Source organism: Callorhinus ursinus, unplaced genomic scaffold (assembly GCF_003265705.2).
Source record: "Callorhinus ursinus isolate GAN/ISIS: 27379988/994484 unplaced genomic scaffold, GSC_fseal_2.0 scaffold33, whole genome shotgun sequence".
Taxonomy (NCBI): domain Eukaryota; kingdom Metazoa; phylum Chordata; class Mammalia; order Carnivora; family Otariidae; genus Callorhinus; species Callorhinus ursinus.
In genome coordinates, this window is record NW_027397095.1 from 13,556,558 (window position 1) to 13,582,143 (window position 25,586).

Consider the following 25,586-nt stretch of genomic DNA (forward strand, 5'->3'; position numbering starts at 1 on the left):
CTACAAAAGTATCATGAACGCTCCAAAGCAACTGACAACAGCCCGCTCACTTTTGACTATTATGGTCCAAGGTGCAATGGGGATGCGATGAACCAACATATAAAACCTGGTAGAAGGGAGAAGAGAGACAGTGAAGCATCCTCCAGACTGAGAAGGCATTTTGAGACCAAACAATGAAGCAAGCGAAGCGAGCCATGCCATACCGCTGACAGAGTTTTACTCAGGGTAACTTACTGACGGGGGTTGGGGGGGTGGAGAATGGAGCAGACCACCACAATCCAGGCACTACAACAGCTATACTCCACGAAGTCTGGACCTTAATCCACAGATTTTATACAGCATTGTGGTGAGGTCAAAGTGTAGCTATCTAAAGTGGTGCCATCTGTGTGCCAGAGGGGAGGGGAAGAAACTGTTAGCGCTCCTAGTTGTTTACACAACTTTAGGAAAGATCAAAACAAGCCTTCCCGCATTCCAGTCATACGTTAACCTCCAAGGGGCCTGGGACACGTGGCCCCAAGGGAGGTCACTGCACAGACATGAACAAAATGGAGAGCCAAAGATGGAGTCAGTATGGTCAGCACCCCTACAGACCTAGTAGAAACTTCTGTTATGCTGTCATCAGAAATAGCCCCAGTCTCCTACTACAGAAACCGAAAAGCAACAGACTAGTAAAGTCTATGTAATTTCTTTTTTTTAAGTGAGCTCTACTGCCAATGTGGGGCCTGAACTCACGACCCCACCTCCCCCCGCATGCTCCACCAACTGAGCAAGCCAGGCCCTCCAAGTCTGTATCATTTCTGAAAGATAATCTTGTAAAAAATACACTCAAAAATCAGAATTATAACATTTTATTTTTGCCATAAGAAGCTCTACAAACTAATACCAGGTAATGGTTAATGAAAAGTAGAACTTAAAGTCATATGATAAGAAAGATTGTACAAGTATGAACATTACAGTATTGGGTGGAAATGAACAAGGTTTCGTATGATTGACAGAGGTGAGGAAGCCAGGGCTGTTGAATTAACATTTAATCCTTTAGATTAGGCATGCCTTGACAATACAAAATACCTTGACCATTTTTAACCATTTATCTTTTTGGTACAATGGAAAGAAGAAAACATCAATTCCTCATAGTAGTTGCATGTGGGGGATCAGTACCACTGAGATGATAATGATCATCCAAAAAGTATTTTTTAAAGTAAATCTTGCAAGATTGCTATGGCATTTTAAAATCTTTGCTTAGTTTGGGCATTTTCATTTTCTGTCTTCTCTTTCAACAAATTGCTATTTCAAACAGTTCCTATCCAGAAGGTTTACAGGTAATTTAGCACAGGAGCAAATTTGCAGCCAACTTGAAAGAAAAAAGAAGGAATTTAGTAGCCAGAAAGCTAAGTATGAAATAGGAAAACACCACGGTAAGTTTTAAACAGAATCTTGCTACAGATTTCCAACCCAATAAACACTGGGAGTGAATGGTTTCAGCCCCAAAGGAGTAGTTCACACGAATTCTTAACTTTGGATATAGAAACTTCTGAAAAAACTGAAGACCTTGACATACATGCAAGGAAGAGTCTTCTGGCAAAAATACAAGTTAACTTTCCAGTTTTCCTTCTCCCCCAAAAAACTCTAGAAGACACCTTCATTAGGCACAGGGTTTAAATTGTATACTCAGAATTGACACAGAGCACAGCAGCAGCAAATAATTACATCCATATTATTCAGAATGGATAGTTTTCCCTTACAGACTCAATTCCTGGTTTGTCATAATAGCCTTGTTAGACACTCTCAAGTTTTATTATGATCATCTAATTTTCCTAGCAGTTAACTTTGAAAGGTCTGGAAGCTCTGCTGGCCATCAGTATCATTCACGCTTGCAGAAGTAATTATGTCTAACTGGTGAAACAGCATTAATGAAACTCAAACAAATTTCCACTGAAAATATTTCTGAGTGCACCTTATAGTCAAAGAGTAATGTTGTCAATATCTGCACAGAACGGAAACAGATATTGTGATTCCAGAGATCAGAGTCAAGTTCTAAGGTTAACTTAAACTTCTCCAAGGATTAGTTCACAAAACGGTTTAAACGTCTAGACTCACAGAACAGAAAACAGACAGATGCACATCATTCTAGCCCTCGGTAAGCAAAGGATTATAATATTTTTCTTCCTTCTTGTATTATTGCAAATACTGAGGCCTGATACCCTCCACTACCAACTGAAACACTGAAACCATTATCTTCAAATCTAGCTTACCATCAGAAGAATGATGTATACATGAAAAATTATGATTAAAGCTTTAAGTTCAAAGTCAAGAAATAGACTGTTTTTAAAAATACGTAGTTAAAGAGAAAGAAAATATCTATGTTAAGAAATATTTAAGCAAGGTTACAAAGGACTAACGACTATGCACAACAATCTTTTTCAGTATCTATTAATCTTTTTCCTTTGCAAAAAGTAATTTACAGAAGTTCAACACGTTAATCCTGTTATAAAGGCTAGGCTATATATTTGTTCCAACCTGCTTCCTTTTAGTACTAGCACTTCAATGAGTTTTGACTTTAGTTTCTAAGTGTTTTAAATATGTGTCACTTGAAAAGGAAGAAAGGTACACGTATTGTTCTCAAGATAAACGGGAATCAACAAGCCTATATAACATTCCATATATAGTTTCTGATTGCTATAATATTGCAGCACTTTGCAGATGGAATGGAACTTACTTTAGAAAGGGTAAAAACCTAAAAGGTCTTGTGAAAGGAAAACACTAGATCATGGATTCAACTATTTCAAATGAAAACTTTCTATTAGAAATTCTAAGTAATATGAACATTTAAAAATATATACCAGTAGCCTCCTGCCTAAAATATGTAGGAGTCTCATTTATGGAATCTATCATTTATAAAGATTTATACATAATGAAAGATTTATTTGGTGGCTTTCGGATTCGAACTTTGAAATTTCTCAAGGGAACATTTTTAACCATATGAACAAAAAAGGAACTCTCCATTCACTTCCACTCTCTATCATGTAAGAATAAAGACTTCAAAACAAACGCAACAGAACTTCTCCTCTCCTCCTGTCTGCAATACAGAGATTTGTTTTCCATTAACATTTTTGCCCACAGAGACCACAACTGCAAAGGTATATATATAGTAGTCCAGCCACCAAAGTCTTTTCCAGACGATGGCAATAAAAGCAAAACTCAATTCTAATTAGCTAAAACTCTTTCTTCAGATGAGACACTTGTCTGCACAGCCATTTTCACGGCGGGAGGGAGGCAGGAGGTTGCTATCCATTTGGACTAGTGGAATACACAACCAAGCAGAGACTTACTCTGAAATTTTCCAGAACAACTTTAGAAGTTCTTGTTTACTTTTTATGCCACATCCAAAACACAACACACATTTATAGTCTCAATATTAAGGTAATTGAGAATTCAGCAGTAAAGTGCTAACATGGAAGGGGAAAGTTGTAAGATAAACTAGGGTATGCTAATAACTCCAGTTATTTTCAAAGAACATTCAGACTGCTTCAAATTCTATTCAGGAAACTATCTCTCCAAGCTTTTTTTCTTCTTGCCTCTTTAAAACGAGCTGAAAGCTAACTATATAAACAGATACTCGGGGTGGGGGGGAACTTCTCACTCTCTACTCAAACTTTCAGAATAATTTGCTTCTAAAAATTATCAACAAATAATCCAACTAGACTGCCTTCAGATGACGTGGCAGATGAAATGAACTCGTTTTCACCTTAATTTGTTTTACAGGTCTTTTGAAACCCCTGCCCCTGAATGCAAACCAAACTTTCTGAGATTTCAAAGTTCAATAAGATTCTGGTATTATAAATTCAAACTCAGTACTGCCATCTGTTACATTCTGTTTAAAAATTGAATCATTTTCCTGCTGAATAAAAATATCTTCCCAGGTCATTGGCTTGTTCTGAGGAGGAGGTGCAGGCCCTACTGCAGGGTCTTTCCCAGCATCAACCTTATACCCAATAGCATCATCCTTCATTACAGGCATAGCGCCTGACCTATCAGAAAGATATGCATATTGTCTGATCTGTAAGGACCTGCATGGATGTAAACGATAAAGCTTTGAGTCTCCAGAAGGATCTTGACTATGAACTGATTTTATGTGTGAAGACATAAACTGATAGTTGATGAAGGATTTGCCACAGGCCAAACACTGGTACCTTCGCTCCCCTGTGTGATGAATTTCGTGTTTTGTGCGATATTCTGCAAGAGGAAATACCTTCTCACAGTAACGGCAAGGGTACTTCTTCTCCCAAGAATGAATGTTAAAATGTCTCCGCAAGCTTGTCAGACAGACATATGACCTTTTGCACACAATACAGATATAATAGACCCTCCCATCTACTATTAACTCATAGTGATCATCATGTTTTACTTTCATACGTTTGTTGGGCGTCTCACCGCTAGATGTTTTTGGTATCTCATTCTCAAGTCTGGCCTCCCCTTCGTCAGGGTCATCTTTGACAGGGATCACTATGTCATAAGTATCTTCACCAATATTTGCATAAACCTTGCAACCCGTTGACAAGCCTTCAATCTCAGTAGCTGTGTCTAAAGTAATGATCTTCTGACCCTCCATTAGATGTTTTGATCCTAAGCCTGCATCACTAGTGTTTCTAGTAATTATATCTGAAATTTTTAAAGAATTGGAAAGTGGCTCTTGCAGAAGTGTAGGTATCTGCATCTTCTGTACCAACGATCCATCAAAAGTGGCATTTGGGGGGATATCAGCCTGGGGGACCAAAGATGTATTACTGACCGCCGAATCTGGACTGGAGCTAATAGTGTCATCATCATCATCTATAATTTCCTCCTCCTCCTCTTCATTGGCCTTGTTTCCTGTTATAACAGCACTGTTTGGTGTCTGCTGATTCTGCACAAGCAAATTGATTGAAGGAGACATATGATTTGGAAGTGAAGAAGTAACATTTGGTGGTGTAGTAAGTGGTGTCTGATTTAGCAAAATAATGTTGGGAGTCAGATGTGTCGGGGCTGAAGATACCAGCAATTTTTCACTTCCTTGTGTCTGGCTCAGAGTTGCCTGATTCACAGAAGTAGGAAGTTTCTGAGTAGGTGTGAGATTTGGTAAAGGGGGAGAGTTATTACTAGCACAAGGTGCAACATCTGAAATGGCAACAGAACCTGGGTTAGGCTGGACCTGAGCCACTGCATTGGTACTCGGCAAAGTTTCCTTTGCAGGCAGAATCTCAGAGCAGAAAATGACGTCATCGTCATCATCATCTGAATCAGTAACAATGATCTTTTTTGTCTCGTAATCTTCAGCAGATAAGGAAAAAGACTCTGTTATAATAGGCATTATAGTGGCCCCGTTATCTTGGGCTTCATCTTTTGATTTTTGTATTTCAAGGTTCTTGTCACTAGAACCAGGAGGTAAGGTGTCTGCATTACCGTCCTGAGATGTACCTGAGATGCTTTTAACCTGTGACAATGGGACACCAAGCTCTGCTATAAATTTAACCCCTAACAGCTGCCCTGATTTAATCAACTCATCAAGTAAATCCGATCTAACACGAACAATTTTAGAACTATAGATATAATTGAGAATTTCGGCAAAAATCTCTGCTCTTATAAAGCTCAGTTCAACAACTTGCCCGGCAACTGAGAAGAGCTGATGGAAATAAGTACTAGAAGCTGAGAGAATATTCCTGTGGGCCCGGAATTTTCGGTCTTCCACGATAACGGTAACGTCACAGAAGAGTCCATGGCCACGCTGCTCATTCAAGGAGTTCAGCAGACTGCCAGAGTACTGAATGTCTGTAGCAGAAATCAGTTTTCTACTCTCCATGCCTGTAAGAGAAAGGGAGGAGGAAGGGGTGGGAGAGGATTAGAAAAGAAAAACAAGAAGTACTTTTATCATTCAGAATGTAAGCTGCAGCATCACTAAATAGTGTATTCAAGTTTTAACTGAAGTTTGGCATAACTTTTTGGCTTGTATATAAATTGTTCATACAGGCTGGCTTTTGGACCATGCATCAAATCTCATGACTTCCCCCTGAGAAGAGACAAGCGAGTTTTTAATTGATCTACAGATCTGAACGGTAATCTCTTCCTCTGAATCTCAGATACATGCGTCACCACTAAGCAATTTTTTTTTTTTAAGATTAGAACTAATTTTCTTAGTTCCATTTTTAGGTTCTGTCCTCAAGAAGACTTAAAGAGTTCATTTTTAATGGTCTTAAAACTTTAAGAAAAAGTCTTCGTGAACACACAGAAGTTATTTCACCTGTAAATGAATGATTTAAGTGTCAGAAAAGCTTGCTGTGTGCAACATCATTCTATACTCCTCCTAAAATTTAACAGATCTTTTAAGAACACATTCAAAAGCTACTCCCTACAGCCAATGACCGAATAAGTGTTTATAAACACTGACAGGTTATGACCTCTAGACTGCCCGTCAGTTTTCTGTTATTTAAATTGGGGTGCCTCACCTAGATAAACTATGAACCACCTTTTTTACCCTCGCCCCTTTCATCATCTCCTTGCCCCTTCCCCTCACCTCTCTACTCTTACAATCTCCAGAGGTGAAATGTTAGAGTGCCAAGCGAAGTCAACAGATGGTACTGTGAAAAAAATAAGACAAAGGAAAGGTCACCATTTCTTAATGCTTATTTGCATGAAAACACGAAACATTTCAATTTGCTGGTAAAGAATTATGCGCACTGGTATGAGAACTTTTTTTATACCAGATGTGTTAGTGAAAATGAAAACATAAACTTATTGGAACAGAGCAGGCGGTTACTCTAAAAAAAGGGAGGGGGGGGTCAGTAAAGAGCAATGCTGTGTACCACTCCCAAAACATTCTTTTTTTGCCCGTCACAGAATACATTAGCAGTAAAAAGGGTGCCGATTAGTTAATATTATATACATGTATTAAATATATAATTTTTATATATATATATATATATATATATATATATATATATATAAACAATTGGCTGATAAGTACTTTAGGTAGAGAAACACTTTTATTGCTAATATTCTTTCCCTTTAAAGTTACCAAAAGAGTAGCACTGTCGTCACAGTGCTCAAGTTATATACACGTGGAAGGCGGGGCGTCTCAAGCATCTTCGAAATTTTCAAAACTGCAGCTTAAAAACAAAAAGTAGGCAAAAAGTCTAGAAATGAGGATTTGAAATAAGGCGTTGCTCGTTTAACAGTACCAAGGAATTCCAGGTTACCCTAAAGGCACTCATCAGAAAGGGTGACCTTTGGACAGCAAGCCAGCCACCAGGGCTTCCGAAATACGGGGATTTCGACAGAAGTCGCTTTTAAGTAGGTAGATAGGTTTTCCGAATACAATTTTTGTCGTTTGCAAATGGGTCCTTGGAAGGGGGCAATGCATCAAACGTACGTGTCCAGGTGACACTGGGAATTGGTTTCATTTTGTTTAGATCTCCTCCCGCTTTTCCCCGTCCGGGTGGGCCCGGGAACGGCACAAATCGCTCTGAACCCACCCCGAGATCTGCGACCTGCCTACGGAAAAGCCATTCCGCATCACTGTGAGACAAACCCTTGACTGAGGGCAGGTGAAGGTGGAAAATAGAGAAACGCCAACCGCGAGCGGGTAAAGCCAACCGACACGCGGCTCCCTGCGGCAGCTGAACCCCATCTTCCTTACTCCACCCCCTCTTCCCCATTTGCACCCAGCCGGCTGCAACCGAGGGTTTTTTTTTTTTTTCTTTCACCCCAATTCACGCGAAAAGGCAGCTTCCTGCAAATCCTGATGGAGGTACGAACGGCACCGCCAGGGCGGGGGTCCGCCGGCAAGCCGGGGAAAGTAGAAGGTGGCGAACGGGAGGGTGGGGTGTTGGGAGGGGATGAGGCCAAGCGGGCGGCATTGTTATGCCCTGGGAAGGGGACGAAGGGGAGGATGGGCCGGGCAGAAAAGCTCTAAATCAAAGTAGGGGCTAGGAGGAGAAAAGGAGGCACAAAAAGGCAGGCGGAGGGCGAGGAAAAAGCCAAGTGGGTCCCCGTGGTGGGCTCCCCACGCGCCGGGCCTACCCAGGGCACCGGCAGCCCCTCGGCCCCTGACGGCGGAGGGGACCGCGCCGCGGCCCTCCGGGTTCGTCCCCTCCTTCGCTCCCGGGCCCACACAAAGAAAGGGCCGGAGGAGCGGAGCCTCCGACTCCGCCGCTTCCTGGTTCAAGTGAGGAGAATGCAAACGCAGGCGCGGCCCAGCGACGGAGGCAGCGGGCGCGCTCCCTCGCCCCTCCCGGCACCGGGCCGGGTCCTCACCTGCTTCCCGGCGCCGCCGCTTCTCCTCGTCGGGCCGCGCGGACGGGTGGGAGCCCTCCAACAACCAGAAGCCGGACTCCGCGGCGACTCGGCTCCTTCTTTAAACGTCGCTCCAGTCTTGGTCGACGTCGACGCGGCTGCCGCCACCACTGCTATAGCTGCCCCACGCCACCGACAGAGGGCACAGCGCGGGGGCGCAACGCCGAAGTAGAAGGCGCAACGCCGAAGTCGAAGGCGCCCTCCTCCTCCGAGAGAAGTTCGGGTCTTTCCGGAAGGGCCCGAGCTCTAATCCGCTCGTTTCGGCGCCCGGCTTTACCTTCGGCTCTTTCCGCAGGGGGCGGAGTGAGACTGGGAAGCTCTGGGAGCGTTCGGCCCTTTCCGGAGGGCGAAAGGGTGGGAAAAAGGGAAGGGAAAGATGGGGTAATGCCGTCAGTCACGGGCGGTTGGGATCCTAAATTCGGCGCAAGCTCCTAGGGCGTGAAAACTTTTCGAGACCGTACGAGTTTCACTTCTTTTGCAAGTTTGAAAACTGTTCGATTAGCCCGTTTCTTAGACGATAAACCACCTTGCAATAAAATCTGAATAAATATAAAGTCGAATTGATCGACTCAGGATGACAAGTTAACAACGACGTTACAATAACTTTTTAAGAAATAAGTCTAGGGTTTGGACACTAGACTGTCTTCTAAGTTGAAGACTAAAGGATGCAGTACTATCTTAATTCCTTCGCTTCGACTACCGTTTACTGACCACCTGTTTGAGCTATACCAAATCTAATTTAGGCGTGGTGGAATACGAAAATGAGTAAGCCAAGGTCTCTCCCTGTCCAAAGAGCTCAGTAGATGGTTACACAAACGTCGACAAAAGTATTAGTACAAGGTATAGAACACAGAGAAGGCAATAGCAAACTAAATGTCCCCATTTGAGCTGTATCTTGAAAGAGGAATAAATTAACTTGCATTGGTTTTTTTTTTTTTAAGATTTTACTCATTTGAGAGAAAGCGCGCGCGCGCTAGTGGGGGGAGGGGCAGAGAGAGAGGGTAAAGCAGACCCCCCGCTGAGCAGGGACCACGCGGAGGGGCTGGATGCCAGGATCCGAGGATCTTGATCTGAGGATTTCGACCTGAGCCCCGGCCAAAGGCGCACGCTCAACCACTGAGCCCCTAAATTAATACTTGCATTGTTAATTTATAATTTTTATTTTCATAGCATTTCCTCCTCAGGGGGTTTTAGTGTCTGACATGCAGTCGGTGTTCAATAATTGTTTAATGAATGAATAAATGAATGAGTCGTGGTAATTTTTTAAAACCCTCCGGTAATACACTTCTGAGTACCATGATGAACGAAACAACAGAATGGGTGTTTGGAGAGCAAAATCTCTCCCTTTACACTGGTTATTGATCGTATCCAACTAAGGAGCCAAAATACTGCTTTTTTTCTTCAACAATTAAGGCCATTCACTACCTTCATTTTCTTTTTAAAAAAATACGTACAGGATAATATTGCATCCATCCCCCAAAACGTGAATTTGCACCTGTTTATCTTTCAGTCAGAATCCCTGTGCTTCCTTCCTACAAAAATCTTGCTGAAAATGTCCATCGGGATATTCCAGAATGAAAACAAATCTAACTATATTTAATTTTTTCAACATGAAATCAGACAAGAATGTCACCATCTATCCATCCCTAATCGATTCTACATTCTCCTCAATAAAGTAAAGCCACATAGAAAAATACCAAAGTGGTGTACTACAGTTGTATTTTCACATGGAAATAAGAAATCCACATGAAATTCCTTAGGCTCTTCAAGATTTTGTATTGTGAGAAAACAATGTGAGAATCACTGCATTATTGGGGTTTTTAAAATTAGAACTTAAAATTATGAGTTTCATTGTTTAATATAAAGACATTTCACAGGAAAATGGAGTACACTGTTATAAAGGAAACTAAAGCAGATGGTTAGTATTTTCCTGGAACTGAGCACTTAAACAAAATGAGTTAGCAGATTTAACAAAACTAGTTAGCAGATTAATGACCATTAATGACCATTTTCTTGAGTCATCCTTGCCCAAAATTTAGGAGCAAAAAAAAAAAAAATGTTTTTAGGAACCAGGACAAAGTACTTCTTGAAAATTTAGGATCTATTTGCCTTTCAGTAGCTTAGTTGACTAAAACTAGAATGAGATGTATCTTTGAAATACAGATCACAGTGGCAGTAGCTGCACTCTTCGTATCAAATGTTTGCTGGTTACCTCTCAGTAAACTGGAAGACATGATATCATTTCTTTTGCACCAGCATTACCAGCACCTTGCCTTTTCCCCTTTCCTGAAAGGGCTTTTAAAATGTGGAGCCCCAACTAAGGTATGATGAAAATCTGTTGGTTCAAAGCACAGGAAACCTTCTCTTCCCTTCTGGCCATGTCCCTCACCCCCCAGCCCAGCAAAAACTAAATTAAAATTTAAAAGCTACCTATAACCAAAGGGGATTCAATGATCAGGAAGGGAATTTTCTTGCAGGAAAGCAGAGCAGACCAAGAAATTTGAGTGGCCTTAATGATTGCCTTTTGGACAAGATCATTGGAAAGTTTCGTTAATTTTCTGTTTCTTGACCAGTCATTTCACCTTTCACTTTCTTTTTATCTGCAGACTTAAGCCTACTTCAAATAACCCAGTAGATTTTAAAGGTATCAATTGTTTCACATTCTGGAAAGGTTTTTGATTGGATGATAATGGAATCAGTTAGGTTTTTTTTTTATTTTTTTTAAGATTTTATTTATTTATTTGAGAGAGAGAGAATGAGAGACAGCATGAGAGGGAGGAGAGTCAGAGGGAGAAGCAGACTCCCTGCTGAGCAGGGAGCCCGATGTGGGACTCGATCCCGGGACTCCAGGATCATGACCTGAGCCGAAGGCAGTCGCTTAACCAACTGAGCCACCCAGGCGCCCTCAGTTAGGTTTTATAACCACATTGTCAGTGTTTTGCTTGCCTTGTTTGAACTTGATTATGAATTTCTTTTTTTTCAATTTTTTAATTTTTAAAAAGATTTTATTTATTTATTTGACAGAGAGAAACAGCGAGAGAGGGAACACAAGTAGGGGGAGTGGGAGAGGGAGAAGCGGGCTCGATCCCAGGATTCTGGGATCATGACCTGAGCCAAAGGCAGACGCTTAACCGGCGGAGCCACCCAGGTACCCCTGATTATGGATTTCTTGAGGGCAGCAACTGTCCTCTCCTGTGTTAATATGCCAAGAATCTTGTGGGTGCTTAATATATATTCAATGGATGATGATAAAAGATTTAAAAAATGACGTTCATTCAGTCCCTGTATAATAGAGATAATACCTTCCCATAGAATTGTTTTGAGTTTCAGTTTCCAAACTATGTCACGCTGTTGACTGCTTCCATGTCCGTGCCAGGAACCCTGAGCTTGGGATAACCATTCCTTTCATATCCACAGTTTGTCTCTCCTGTTGTTTGGCCAAGTGCCTGGTCTTCCAGAAAGATGCAATTCAAGCACTAACTTACCTGTGAAGCCTGACTTGATCCACTCAAAGGTGGATAAATATGACTACTTAATGTTGAATGAACGAGTGTCTGGTACCTAATAAGTGCTGAATATACATTTGCTTGTTCATCTCTATCCCCTTTTCTACTTAATCCTAACAATTTGCTCTTTAAGTGACTTGATACTGCTGCTTCTCTTTTTCTTCTTAAAACCTTCCAAAGTCAATTAGATAGGGATAGATAACCCTCCTAATGGGAAAGAGGGAGTGGACAATTGCTAACAATAATAGAATCTATCAAACAACAACAACAACCAGATAGCTTATTTCAAATATGAAAAAAAATGAGGGAATATACTACCCATGAGTTCTTTGTGAAAAATTACTTGGCAATGTGAAATAAAATCAAATAAGAAATGAGTCAAAATAAAAAATTAAGAAAGGATATTTTGCAGTGAGCCAGTCTATTTAAATGGAGGACTAAGACCAAACAATGAATATGTGACAGAATGAAACTATTTTAAGCCCTGACACAATAAAAACCCATTCGTTCATATGTTCATTAAATACGTATCATTTAATACCGACTCTGTGCCAGGCAATGTTGTAGGCAGTGTGGATACAGTCAAAAAGACAAAGTTCCATGATCCCAGGGTCCTGGGATAGAGCCCCGCATCAGGCTCCCTGCTCGGTGGGGAGTCTGCTTCTCCCTCTCCCACTCCCCCGGCCTGTGTTTCCTCTCTCGCTCGCTCTGTCAAAAAATAAATTAAATCTTAAAAAAAAAAAGACAAAGTCCCAGTCTTCATGAAACTTAGATTCTAATGGGAGATACATACAATAAACATATGTGCATATATTATCTAAATGTATAATATCAGATAGTAATGAATGCTGTGAAGAAAAATAAACAGTGTAAAGGGATAGAGAATGATCAGGTGCCACTGTAAATAGTGTGGTTGGGGAAGACCTCTCTGAAAAGATGATGTATGAGGAAAGAACAGAATAAAGTAAGGGAAAGAGCTATGCAAATATCTGGGGAAGAACATTCTAGGCAGTGGAACATGTCAATGCCCTTCAACCAAAGATCACCAGGAACATACCCATAGTTGACAAGTTGTGTTTATTATTCTTTGCAGGGAGGGAGAAAGCACACCATAGGGAACTGGGGGGTGTTTCAGTAAGAGGACGTTAGAAAGAACCTATTGTAGTATTTGGGCGATTTAGGGGATGATCTAAGGAAAGGGGAGTTCCTTCTAGATCAGATGCTGTCAGAAAGCAGGGGCAATTGTATGATTGGGCATCTCAATAAATCTTATCTATAGGGAGGGCAGAGGAGAGCAGGAATAAAGCTATAATTGATAAAGTAGCAGTCACCCATTTTGGCCAAGAGAGGGGGTGTCTGGTGTTTTCTGAGTGACACGGTGACTTTTTTTTTTTAAATCTATGATTAGACAAAATTATAAATTGGTCTGTTTTGTCTCACTTCATCAGTCTCTTAGTGACTTTGTCTTAGGTTAATGTTGTGTGAGTTTATGTCCAACAGAAGAACATGGCCTGAATGCTCTGCTAGCTTCCAGATATCAGGGGCTGCCTCCCCTTCCCCCTAATCAAACAGCAAGTGAAAAGCTGTAAGGAATAGAATTTAGAGGTCGTGGAGGAGGTACAATAGTGGCCTTCTCATCTTCAACAAAAAATAGTCATTTAATACTGTATTATTATTGTACAGGACATACTTATACTAAAACATTGTTCGTTGTTTATCAGAAATTCAAATGTAAGTGGGTCTACTGTATTTTTTCTTTTTGCTAACTATGACAACACTAAAATAAACACGCTGTCAGCTGCGTAGAAATACTTTGAATACTTTGTGGCTTTTTCGTCCCATTCCTCATTTAGATTTTTAATTCAGGATAGACTCAGAAAAAAATATGTGATTCGACTTGAGCCATTCCTATATATTATATATGTACATGTATACACATATATCTATGCATATGTTATGCATACATACATATATACGCATACACATATGAGACACACTAAGCGCCCAATATTATATAATATGCTACGCACAAAGACGCACAGAAAGCACCCGAAACACAAGCAGAATTGACTGTGTTGTTGATATGGCCATTCTGTGAAATGTACCCTGTGGTCCGTCATCCTTCCCTTCGGTTATTTTAAGTATAAGGCTGAGAAAGACACGGTCTCCTACCCAAATGAGACCTGCCCAACCTTCCGCGGAACTGGAAGGATAGGCGCTCCGAGCCGATGACAGCGGCGGCTTATTTACACGGATACACCACCCCTTTCTCATGGGCTGGACGCCACGTAGCCCCGGGGAAGGGTTTTGCCGACGTACCCGGAACGCTCTCCCGGTTTTTCTCAGCTCTGGGAGGTTGCGCAGGTGGCTTCTGGGAGCCACGGCAACTGAGATTTTCCCAGGCTCCTGAGAGTGTTCCCTGCCTTTGCGACAGCAATGGCTCCAGTGTCCCGCTCTGCAGTCCGGAGACGGAGGCCTCGGGCTCCGGGGGGAAGCGTCGCAGTTCTTCGTGGAAGAGCGCGGAGCCAGGCAAATCCGCTCGCTCCCCGCGGAGCCGCGGCTCTCGCTCGCACTCTTGCTGGCGGCGTGGGCACCGGAATGGCCTGCGCCGCCCCCGGAGTGGCCCGGACCGAGGATCCCCACACCTGCCCTGCCGATCCCGTTCGCGGTCTCGCTCTCCAGAGCGGCCGTCGGCGCCGCGGCCGCCCCCCCCCCCCCGCCCTTCGCCTCTGTCTCTGCGTCCGCTCCCCGCGCCCCTCCGGGAGCCACGGGCGGCGGCCTGGCCTCCGGGACAAGGAGAGGGAGGGAGGTGAGTGAGCCGGACGCACCTTCGCTCTGAGGAGCCCGCCTGCCTTCATAGCCCATCCCGCTTCTTAGCGTTTCATGTGCTCCCTTCTCCCTTCCTTGGGCCCATTTTCATCTTTTTCTTCAGTCTGCGCACGGCAGCCGCTTATTCGCCCCTTTCCTCTCTTAATGCTCGCTCATCCTTGGGCGCCCTCCTCCTGTGCCTCTGGTCCCTATCATCTTCGGCCTTGTAGCGGACGTGGCCAGGGGTCGCAGATTTATATATAGCGTTATGTTCTCATTCATGAGCATGTTTTTATTCTCCACTGGACTGAGTTCGTGGAAAGGAAGATTTTATTCATTACAGAATTCACAGCGTTTAACCCTTAGTAAAGAGCTCAACCATGGCGTGTTGAATGAATGAAAAGATCGGTTTGAGATGATAACAGGATATGTAAATAGAAATTCTTTGTAGGGAGTTGGGAAGGGTTGAGATTATGGTTTTTTTTTTTTTAAGTACTCTCTGTGCCCAAGGTGGGGCTCCAACTAACAACCCCAAGATCAAGAGCTGCATGCTCTACCGACTGAGCCAGCCAGGCGCCTGGGAACGGGGTTTAAATTGGAAAGTTAGAAGAACCTTCCTCCCAAGAGGTAATTGGATGAATGTAGGAAAAGTGATGTGCTCTACTGGAGATGGGGCCACCTAGAAAGGTCATGTTAAAAGGGGTCCCAATCTTGACCTTGACCTTGAGAAATGAGGGGAGGGTGAGATCAGTTTGCCGCTAATGAAAGTGAGTATTGGAGTGGAAAAGTAGTTTAAGAAGGAAAAGAGTTAAATTATTGCTGTGTGAGTGTTCATATCTAATGTTTATTGAGTGTGTCAGGTACCATACTAAGGGCCTTGAATGTGTTAAAAAAATTAAAAATTAAAAAAAACCATTACAGACATTGAGAGGTAGGTTGAAATTACAACAGTTGGGCGATGTCTTGATGATTCTTTTTCTTCCAGCAGTGGGAGGTAATAAGGCATACTGAGGGGGATAGTCTCTGGATTCAGACTGCCTGAGTTTGAATACCCACTTTGCCACTTAATACCTGTGTGGCCTTGAGTGTGGAGAGTTTAGCCAAGCTACTCCATGGTGCTGCTGCCTGGGCATCCATTTTGTTTGGCCAAGTGGCCTGCAGGGACCTTAAACTTAACACTAGCCCCCCCCCCCCGCCGCCATGCAAGCACATGCGATAGCCCACGGAATCACAAGCAAATGTTAAGTTCTTAAGGGATTTCCCCAATGGCCCTTGTGATCAGCCGTCTCCCCTGCTTCCCAGTGCTTCTGTGCTTTATAGGTCCCTTAGATAAGATCCCTTTGGAGCTTACCAAAATCCCACTCTTTTGGTTTAAATTGACCGATCTGGGGGCGCCTGGGTGGCTCAGTCATTGGGCATCTGCCTTCGGCTCAGGTCATGATCCCAGGGTCCTGGGATCGAGCCCCACGTTGGGCTCCTGCTAAGTAGGGAGCCTGCTTGTGTACCCTCTCTCACTGTGTCTCTCTCTGTCAAATAAATAAATAAATAAATATCTTTAAAAAAAAAAGAGAGATTTAAATCTGGCCCTAACTTGGGAACTCCAAAGCCCCATGCCCACAGACCCTAATAAAGGCACGTGCCCCAGGTCCTGTCCCTATCTGCACTCTGCCTTGACCTCCTTGTGTGGCCTCTGGAGGCATTCCCTGTACTCCCTCCAGGTCTTCTGAGTAATTAACTGCTCTATTTTAATTTCTCTTGTGGTCTGTTGTTGAACTTTGGCTCACCATCCAGCACCCTGTGCTCTACTTAACAAATGTTATTTGAATTCAAAGTCAAAACATCAGGCAAATTGCTTAACCTCTCTAGCTTCATTTATTCACCTGTAGAAAGGGGATAAAAATAGTGCTGATATTTTTAGGGTTGTTGTAATGAGTTAGTGCCTGGAACAGAATATACATTCCTGTTAGCTACTAGGGTTTCATGCTTGGGAGCAGAAAGAGTAAAAACAGTCCTGAGTACACTAGAGACCTACCTCTTCGAGTTATGTGTTTCAGAAAGGTGCCCTCAGTCTGTGCCAATCAAACCAAATGGTTTCTTTTTTTTTTTTTTCAGTAAAGTTGCACCTATGAAGCTGTGATTTTTCTTTTTTTTTTTTTTAAGATGTTATTAGAGAGAGTGCACACGCACGAAGTGGGGCGTGCAGGAGAGGGAGAGGCAGACTCTCTGCTGAGCAGGGAGCCCGACACTGGGTTCAATCCCAGGACCCCAAGATCATGACCTGAGCCGAAGTCAGACGCTTAACGACTGAGCCACCCAGGCGCCCCAAACCAAATAGCTTCTTATTTTAGAATTCGAACTAAAAGATGCAAGAACGGCTTGGATGAGATTTGTATTTGTGCATGTGGAAGATAAATAATTTATCTTACTAGTACAGATGAAACCAGGCAGCAACAGGGACTATTTTAATGGTCTCCTATTCACCTTGTTGGTGAGGGAGGGATTTCCCTCATGGGGTTATGGGGAGGCCAAACACAGGACACCTGACACTGGACAAATGAGATCTGTACGCTGGCAGAGTACTGAGACCCACTGCTCAGGGATAATCTGGAACTGGGCCTTTTCCCTATGATGAAGAGGGTTATTTGGCTAGGGTATCTTACCTACAGAGACAGAATGGGGAGAGGAATTTGTAGTTAGGCCATTGGAGGCCTTACTGGTTTTCCCAGATGTCAAAGCAGTACATAATAATGGGCGTTTTTTTTTTAAGATTTTATTTATTTATTTGGCAGAGAGGGACACAGAGAGGGAATACAAACGGGGAGTGGGAGAGGGAGAAGCAGGCTTCCTGGCTGAGCAGGGAGCCCGATGTAGGGCTTGATCCCAGGACCCTGGGATCATGACCTGGGCCAAAGGCAGATGCTTAATGACTGAGCCTCCCGGGCGCCACAATAATGGGCCTTAATTTTAGGCCTTAAACCACAAGAGCTGGGTGCCTTTACAGCCTGACAGGCCTTATTGGCCCCTATATTCCTCATATATTCCAAGAACTGTTATTTCTGTTTATTTTTAGATTGCTCCTCAAAGTGGGAGACCCTCTGAGTCTTGGGGCACTGGTCCAGAGCTAGTACGCCCCAGGGAGAAGTCACCAGTCTACAGGCCAGGAAGAGAGGTCTACCAGAAATCAGTTCTGCTGGCACCTTGATCTTGGTCTACTAACCTCCAGAATGGTGAGAAAATAAATTTCTGTTGTTTAAGCCACCCAGAATGTGTTTTGTTATGATATTCTTTTACTTTACAAAATAGAAAAAAATCATTAAAAAAAATAAAAACATGGAACATATCTAAGAATTAAAACATGTTGCCAGTGGATTTTAGGATGCTAAGTGTTCTCTTTAAATTATAATTCATGGGGTGCTAATTTCTTCATAGAAGGGTCCAGTGTTAATGATACATTTCTATTATTTTGAATTTCTTTTCTCAGCTAACCCAATAGCAGATTGCTTGTCAGGTTTTAACATTACAAAGGGATTTTTAAAATGAATATATCAGGGGCGCCTGGGTGGCTCAGTCGTTAAGCATCTGCCTTCGGCTCAGGTCATGATCTCAGGGTCCTGGGATCGAGCCCTGCAATCCAGGCTCCCTGCTCCACGGGAAGCCTGCTTCTCCCTCTCCCATTCCTCCTGCTTGTGTTCCCTCTCTCACTGTGTCTCTCTCTGTCAAATAAATAAATAAAATCTTAAAAAAATAAAATAAAATGAATATACCAGTATGGTTTGGTTTAGTTAATTTTCCTAAAGTCAGTAGTCTCTGAAGGCTTAATGCTGCTTCTTTTTCCTTATTTCTTTCCTCTTTGGTACTATTCCCAAGCATTTTCTTCCTCTCCTCTATTTCTTTTTTTCCCCCTCATTGATCTTTATGCCTAACATGGGGCTTGAACACACAACCCTGAGATCAAGGGTTGTGTGCTCTACCGACTGAGCCAGCAAGGCACCCCACCTCTCATCTGTTTCTGTGTCCACTGTAGGTTGAGTTGAGACAATGTGCTTTGACGGGTAAAATCTGTAATTTGTGACAGGATGATAAAGCATTATCAGAAACTTGTTCTTAAGGGGCGCCTGACCAGCTCAGCTGGTGGAGCTTGCAACTCTTGATCTCAGGATTGTGAGTTCAAGCCCCGTGTTGGGCATAGAGCATACTTAAAAATAAAATCTTTTAAAAATAAACAAACTGAAAAACTTGTTCTTAAAAGATCATAGAATTCGAGTTGAAAGGAACCCTAAAAATAATGTTCTAGGCAATACCTAAATTATTCTAGATGTGATCTCCAGAGGAAAAGATTATATGATATGGAAATTCCCTTTTTAACTACTATAGAATTTTAATAATACTTGTTTTCAGAATTCTCTACAACAGAATGAAATCTCTTTTTCCTGTAGTGTGTTAGCTTCTTGCTCTGGGGACAGAACGGTTGCTGCTGTACCGGATGTCCTTTATACACATAGAATACGGTCATGAAGTCTTTCTTCAGTCTTCCTAGCTCTAGTTTGTTCCATCTTTCCTTATAGTTTCCTACATTTACCCTGTGGTTTCATTCTGAAAAGGTAAATCACTTTTTTTTTTCTTGAGCAGTTTCGGTCCATAGCAGAATTGAGCACAAAGTACAGAGAAATCCCATATACCCCCTGCCCCAAACAGGGACAGCCTCCTTAACTATCAACAGCCTTCACCAGAGTGGTACTTTCGTTACAGCCGGTGAGACCTACACCAACACATCATAATCACCCAAAGTCCATAGTTTACATTAGGATTCATTCTTGGTATTGTACATTCTGTAGGTTTGGAACAGAAGTATAATGACATGTACTCACCATTACACTATCGTACACAAGAGTTTCACTGCCTTAAAAAATCCTCTGCCTATTCATCTCTCCCTCCCCTCCAACCACTGATCTTTTTACTGTCTTCATAGTTTTACCTTTAGTAGAATGCCATATAGTTAGAACCATGTGGTATGTAGCTTTTTCAGATTGGCTTCTTTTACTTAGTGATATGCATTTAAGATTCCTCCAAGTATTTTTTTATTCAAGTATAATTAACATATGGTATCAGTTTCAGGTGTACCATATAATGACTCAGCAGTTTTACTCATCACTCATCTCAGTGAGTGTACTCCTTTTTTTTTTTTTAAGATTTTATTTATTTGACAGAGACACAGTGAGCAAGGGAACACAAGCAGGGGGAGTGGGAGAGGGACAAGCAGGCTTCCCGCGGAGCAGGGAGCCCGATGTGGGGCTCAATCCCAGGACCCTGGGATCGTGACCTGAGCTGAAGGCAGACGCTTAACGACTGAGCCACCCAGGCGCCCCTCAGTGAGTGTACTCTTAATCCCCTTTATTTCATCCATTCCCCTACCCACCTTCTCTCTGGCAACTACCAGTTTGTTCTCTGTATTTTTTTTTAAGATTTTATTTTTAAGTAATCTCTACACCCAACATGGGGCCCAAACTTACAGCCCCGAGATCAAGAGTTGCATGTTCTACTGACTGAGCCAGCCAGGAGCCCCTGTTCTTTGTATTTAAGAGTCTGGTTTTTTGTCTGTCTCTTTTTTTCTTTGTTCACTTTGTTTAATTTCTTAAATTCCACATATGAGTGAAATCATATGGTATTTGTCTTTCTCTGACTTATTTCACTTAGCATTATACCCTCTGGGTCTATCCATGTTGCAAATGGCAAGATTTAATTCTCTTTTATGGTTGAGTAATATTCCATTTGTGTGTGTGTGTGTGTGTGTGTGTGTGTGTAAACACCACATCTTCACATCTTCTTTATCCATTCATCTATCAATGGACACTTGGGTTGCTTGGCTGTTGGAAATAATGCTGCAATAAACATAGGGGTGCACATATGTTTTCTAGTTAATGTTTTTGTTTTCTCTGAGTAACAGTGGTGGGATTACTGGATCATATGGTAATTCTATTTTTAATTTTTTTTAAGTAGGCTCCACGCCCAGAGTGGAGCCCAATGCAGGGCTTGAACTCATGACTCTGAGACTAGGAGTCAGACACTTAACTGACTGAGCCACCCAGGCGCCCCTAAGGTTTTATTTTTAAGTAATCTCTACACCCAATGTGGGGCTCGAACTTAAAACCATTAGATGAAGAGTCGCATGCTCTACTGGCTGAGCCAACCAGGTACCCCAAGTTGTGTGAGTTCTTTATATATTTTGGATATTAACCCCTTATCAGATACATCATTTGCCAATGTCAAAGAGGTTACTGCCTGTGTTATCTTCTAGGATTTTTATGGTGTCAGGTCTCACATTTAAGTCCTTAATATACTTTGAGTTTATTTTTGTGTATGGTGTAAGAAAGTGGTCCAGTTTCATTGTTTTGCATGTAGTTGACCAGTTTTCCCAACACCATTTGTTGAAGTGACTGTTGTTTCTCCATTGTATATTCTTGCCTACTTTGTCATAGATTAATTGACCATAAAAGTGTGGGTTTATGTCTGGACTCTACTCTGTTCTCTTGATCCATTTGTCTATTTTTGTGCCAGTACCATACTGTTTTGATTACTATAGCTTTGTAGTATATCTTGAAATCTGGGATTGTGATACCTCCAGCTTTGTTCTTTTAAGATTGCCTTGGCTGTTTGGGATTTTTTTGTGGTTCCCTACAAATTTTAGGATTATCTGTTCTAGTTCTGTGAAAAATGCTGTTGGTATTTTGATAGGGATTGCATTAAATCTGTAGATTGCTTTGGGTTCTATGCTTTTTATTTTTTTAAAGATTTATTTATTTGCGAGAGAGAGAGAGAGAATGAGAGATAGAGAGCACGAGAGGGAAGAGGGTCAGAGGGAGAAGCAGACTCCCTGCCGAGCAGGGAGCCCGATGTGGGACCCGATCCCGGGACTCCAGGATCATGACCTGAGCCGAAGGCAGTCGCCCAACCAACTGAGCCACCCAGGTGCCCCTTCTATGCTCATTTTGACAATATTTGTTCTTCCAATCCATGAGCATGGACTGCCTTTCCATTTGTTTGTGTCATATTCAATTTCTTCATCAATGTTTTATAGTTTTCAGAGTTCAGGTCTTTCACCTCCTTGGTTAAGTTTATTATTCCTAGGTATTTTATTATTTTTAGTGCAATTGTAAGTGGAATTGTTTTCATAATTTCTCTTTCTGCCACTTCATTATTACTGTGTAAATACACTGGATTCCTGTATATTGATTTTGTATCCTGCGACCTTACTGAATTCATTTATCAGTTCTAGCAGTTTTTGGGTGGAGTCTTCAGGGTTTTCTATATAGAGTATCATGTCATCTGCAAATAGTGACAGTTTTACTTCTTCCTTACCAATTTGGAAGCCTTTTATTTCTTGTTCTTGTCTTATTGCTGTCACTAGGACTTCCAGTAGTATGTTGAGTAAAAGTGGTGAGAGTGGACATCTTTGTCTCATTCCTGATCTTAGAGGAAAAGTTCTCAGTTTTTCCCCATTGAGGATGATGTTAGCTGTGGGTTTTTCATATATGGTCTTTATTATGTTGAGGTATGTTCCCTCTAAGCCTACTTTGTTGAGGGTTTTTATCATGAATGGATGTTGTACTTTGTCCAATGCTTTTTCTGTACCAATCGAAATGATCATATGGTTTTACTTCTTTCTCTTGTTAATGTGATGCATCACATTGGTTGATTTGCAATTTTTAAAAACGTTTATTTATTTATTTTAAAGAGTGTGTGTGTGTGTGCACGAGCAGGGGGAGGGGCAGAGGAAGAGGGAGACAATCAGACTCCCTGCTGAGTGGGGAGCCTAACTTGGGGGTCGATCCCAGGACCCTGAGATCATGACCTGAGCCAAAATCAAGAGTCAGATGCTTGGGTGCCTGGGTGGTTCAGTTGGTTAAGCGATTGCCTTCGGCTCAGGTCATGATCCTAGAGTCCCAGGATCGAGTCCCTCATCGGGCTCCCTGCTCAGCAGGGAGTCTGCTTCTCCCTCCGACCCTCCTCCCTCTCGTGCTCTCTACCTCTCACTCTCTCAAATAAATAAATAAAATCTTAAAAAAAAAAAAGCATCAGATGCTTAACCGACTGAGCCACCCAGGCACCTCTGATTTGTAGATTTTGAACCACCTTTGCATCCCTGAAATAAATCCCACTTGATCATGGTAAATGACTTTAAAAAAAAGATTTTATTTATTTGTTTATTTATTTATTTACTGGAGGGAGAGATAGGGAGACAGACAGACAGCCTGCACCGGGGAAAAGGAGAGGGAGAGAGAGAATCTCTCAAGCAGACTCTGCACTGAGCACAGAGCCCGATGTGGGACTTGATCCCACAACTCTGAGATGATGACCTAAGCTGAAATTAGGAGTTGGGTACTTAACTGACTGAGCCACCCAGGCACCCTGGTAAATGACTTTTTTATTGTATTGTTTGATTCGGTTTGCTAATATTTTGTTGAGGATTTTTGAATCTATGTTCATCAAAAATAATTGGCATGTATTTCTCTTTTGTAGTGTCTCTATCTGATTTTGGTATCAGGGTAATACTGGCCTCATAGAATGAATTCGGAAGCTTTCCTTCCTTTTCTGCTTTTTGGAATTGACTCTTCTTTAAATGTTTGGTAGAATTTATCTCTGAAGCCATCTGGTCTTGGGCTTTTGTTTATTGGGAGTTTTTGATTACTGATTTAATTTCAATACTAGTTCAGATTTTCTATTCCTGATTCAGTTTTGGAAGGTTATATGTTTCTAGGAACGTGTCCATTTCTTCTAGGTTGTCCAATTCGTTGGCATATAATTTTTCATACTATTCTAATAATCCTTTGCATTTCTGTGATATCGGTTGTTATTTCTCCTCCTTCATTTCTAATTTTGAGTCTTCTCTCTCTCTTTTTGATGAACCCGACTAAGGGTTTATCAATTTTGTTGACTTTTCTAAAGAACCAGCTTCTGGTTTCATTGATCTGTTCCATTGGTTTTTTTAGTTTCTGTATCATTTATTTCTGCTCTGATCTTTATTATTTCCTTCCTACTGCTGGCTTTAGGCTTCATTTATTGTTCTTTTTCTAACTCCTTTAGGTGTAAGGTTAGGTTGTTTATTTGAGATTTTTCTTACTTCTTGAGGTAGACCTGTATTGCTATAATAATCTTCCTTCTTAGAACAGCCTTTACTGCATCCCAAAGGTTTTGGACCGTTGTTTTTTTCATTTTCATTTGTGTCCATGTATTTTTTATTTCCTTTTCGATTTCTTCCTTGACCCACTCATTGTTTAGTAGCATGTTATTTAGCATCCATGTGTTTGTGTTCTTCCCAGATTTTTTCTTGATTTTTAATTTTATACTGTTGTGGTTAGAAAAGGTTGCATGATATGATTTCAGTCTTTTTGAACTTATTAAGACTTGTGTTGTGGCCTAACATGTGATCTATTCTGGAGAATGTTCTGTGTGCACTTGAAAAGAATATATATTCTACTGTTATTGCATAGCGTGTTCTGAATACATCTTTTGGGTCCACCTGGTCCATCTGTCCTTTAAAACCACTGTTTCCTTGTTGATTTTCTGTCTGGATGATCTGGCCATTGATGTAAGTGGGGTGTTAAAGTCCCCTACTATTACTCTATTACTGTCAATTTTTTTCCTTTATGTCTGTTAATAGTTGCTTTAGGCAATGTAGTATTTAGTATTAGGTGCTTCCATGTTGAGTGCATAAATATTCACAGTTATTATATCCTTTTGTTGAATTATTACCTTTATTATTATGTAGTGTCCTTCTTTGTGTCTTCTTAGTCTCTTTTTTTTTTTCTTAGTAATCTGTATGCTCAGCGTGGGGCTTGAACTCATCACCCCAGGATCAAGAGTCACACACCCTACTGACTGAGCCAGCGAGGCACCCCTGTTAGTTGTTGTCTTAAAGTCTATTTTGGGGGCGCCTGGGTGCCTCAGTCGTTAAGCGTCTGCCTTCGGCTCGGGTCATGATCCCAGAGTCCTGGGATCAAGCCCCGCATCGGGCTCTCTGCTCCGCAGGAAGCTTGCTTCTCCTTCTCCCACTCCCACGCTTGTGTTCCCTCTCTCGCTGTCTCTCTCTCTGTCAAATAAATAAATAAAATCCTTAAAAAAAAATAAAGTCTATTTTGTCTGGGGCCCCTGGCTGGCTCAGTCAGTAGGGTGTGCGACTCTTGATCTCGGGGTGATGAGTTCAAGCCCCACGTTGGGCATATAGATTACTAAAAATTAAAAAAAAATTTCTTAGGGGTGCCTGGGTGGCTTAGTCATTAAGCGTCTGCCTTCAGCTCAGGTCCTGATGCCAGGGTCCTGGGATCAAGCCTGCTTCTCTCTCTCCCGCTCCTCATGCTTATGCTTTCTTTCTCTCTCTCTCTCTCAAATAAATAAAATCTTTTTTTAAAGATTTTATTTATTTATTTGAGAGAGAGAATGAGAGAGAGAGAGCATGAGAGGGGGGAGGGTCAGAGGGAGGAGCAGACTCCCTGCTGAGCAGGGAGCCCGATGCGGGACTCGATCCCGGGACTCCAGGATCATGACCTGAGCCAAAGGCAGTCGCCTAACCAACTGAGCCACCCAGGTGCCCCTAAAAAATTTTTGTAAATAAAGTCTGTCTTGTCTGATATAGTATTGTTACCCCAGCTTTCTTTTCCACTTCCATTTCCACAATAAAGGTTTTTCCATCCCTTCACTTTCAATGTGCATGCCATTAGGTCTGAAGTGAGTATCTTGTAGGCAGCATTGAAAATATAAATCTTACAGGGCACCTGGGTGGCTCGGTTGGTTAAGTGTCCAACTCTTGATTTCGACTCAGGTCATGATCTCGGGGTTGTGAGGCTGAGCCCTGCATTGGGCTCCGCGTTAGGCAGGGAGTCTGCTTAGGATTCTCTCTCTCCCTCTGCCCCTTCCCCCCTTCTCTCTCTCTCTCTCTCTCTCTCTCTCAAA

The 25,586-nt window shown here is 42.1% G+C and overlaps 1 protein-coding gene across 4 annotated transcripts; it reads right to left on the reverse strand.

The window, feature by feature from the left end:
- Window positions 1-832: 832 nt before the first annotated feature.
- On the reverse strand, window positions 833-8,640 carry ZBTB33 (zinc finger and BTB domain containing 33). Of its 4 annotated transcripts, none has more exons than XM_025852761.2 (3): window positions 8,287-8,640; window positions 6,548-6,611; window positions 833-5,838 (listed from the first exon to the last, which is right to left on the reverse strand). In XM_025852761.2, exon 3 carries the CDS (start codon window positions 5,834-5,836, stop codon window positions 3,818-3,820), a length of 2,019 nt encoding a protein of 672 aa, XP_025708546.1. In that variant the 5' UTR covers window positions 5,837-5,838; window positions 6,548-6,611; window positions 8,287-8,640; the 3' UTR covers window positions 833-3,817. The 4 variants fall into 4 exon arrangements, with proteins under 4 accessions (XP_025708546.1, XP_073735310.1, XP_073735311.1 ...); XM_073879209.1 differs by lacking the exon at window positions 8,287-8,640 and adding an exon at window positions 8,053-8,125; XM_073879210.1 differs by lacking the exon at window positions 8,287-8,640 and adding an exon at window positions 7,049-7,139.
- Between the last annotated feature and the right edge of the window lie 16,946 nt (window positions 8,641-25,586).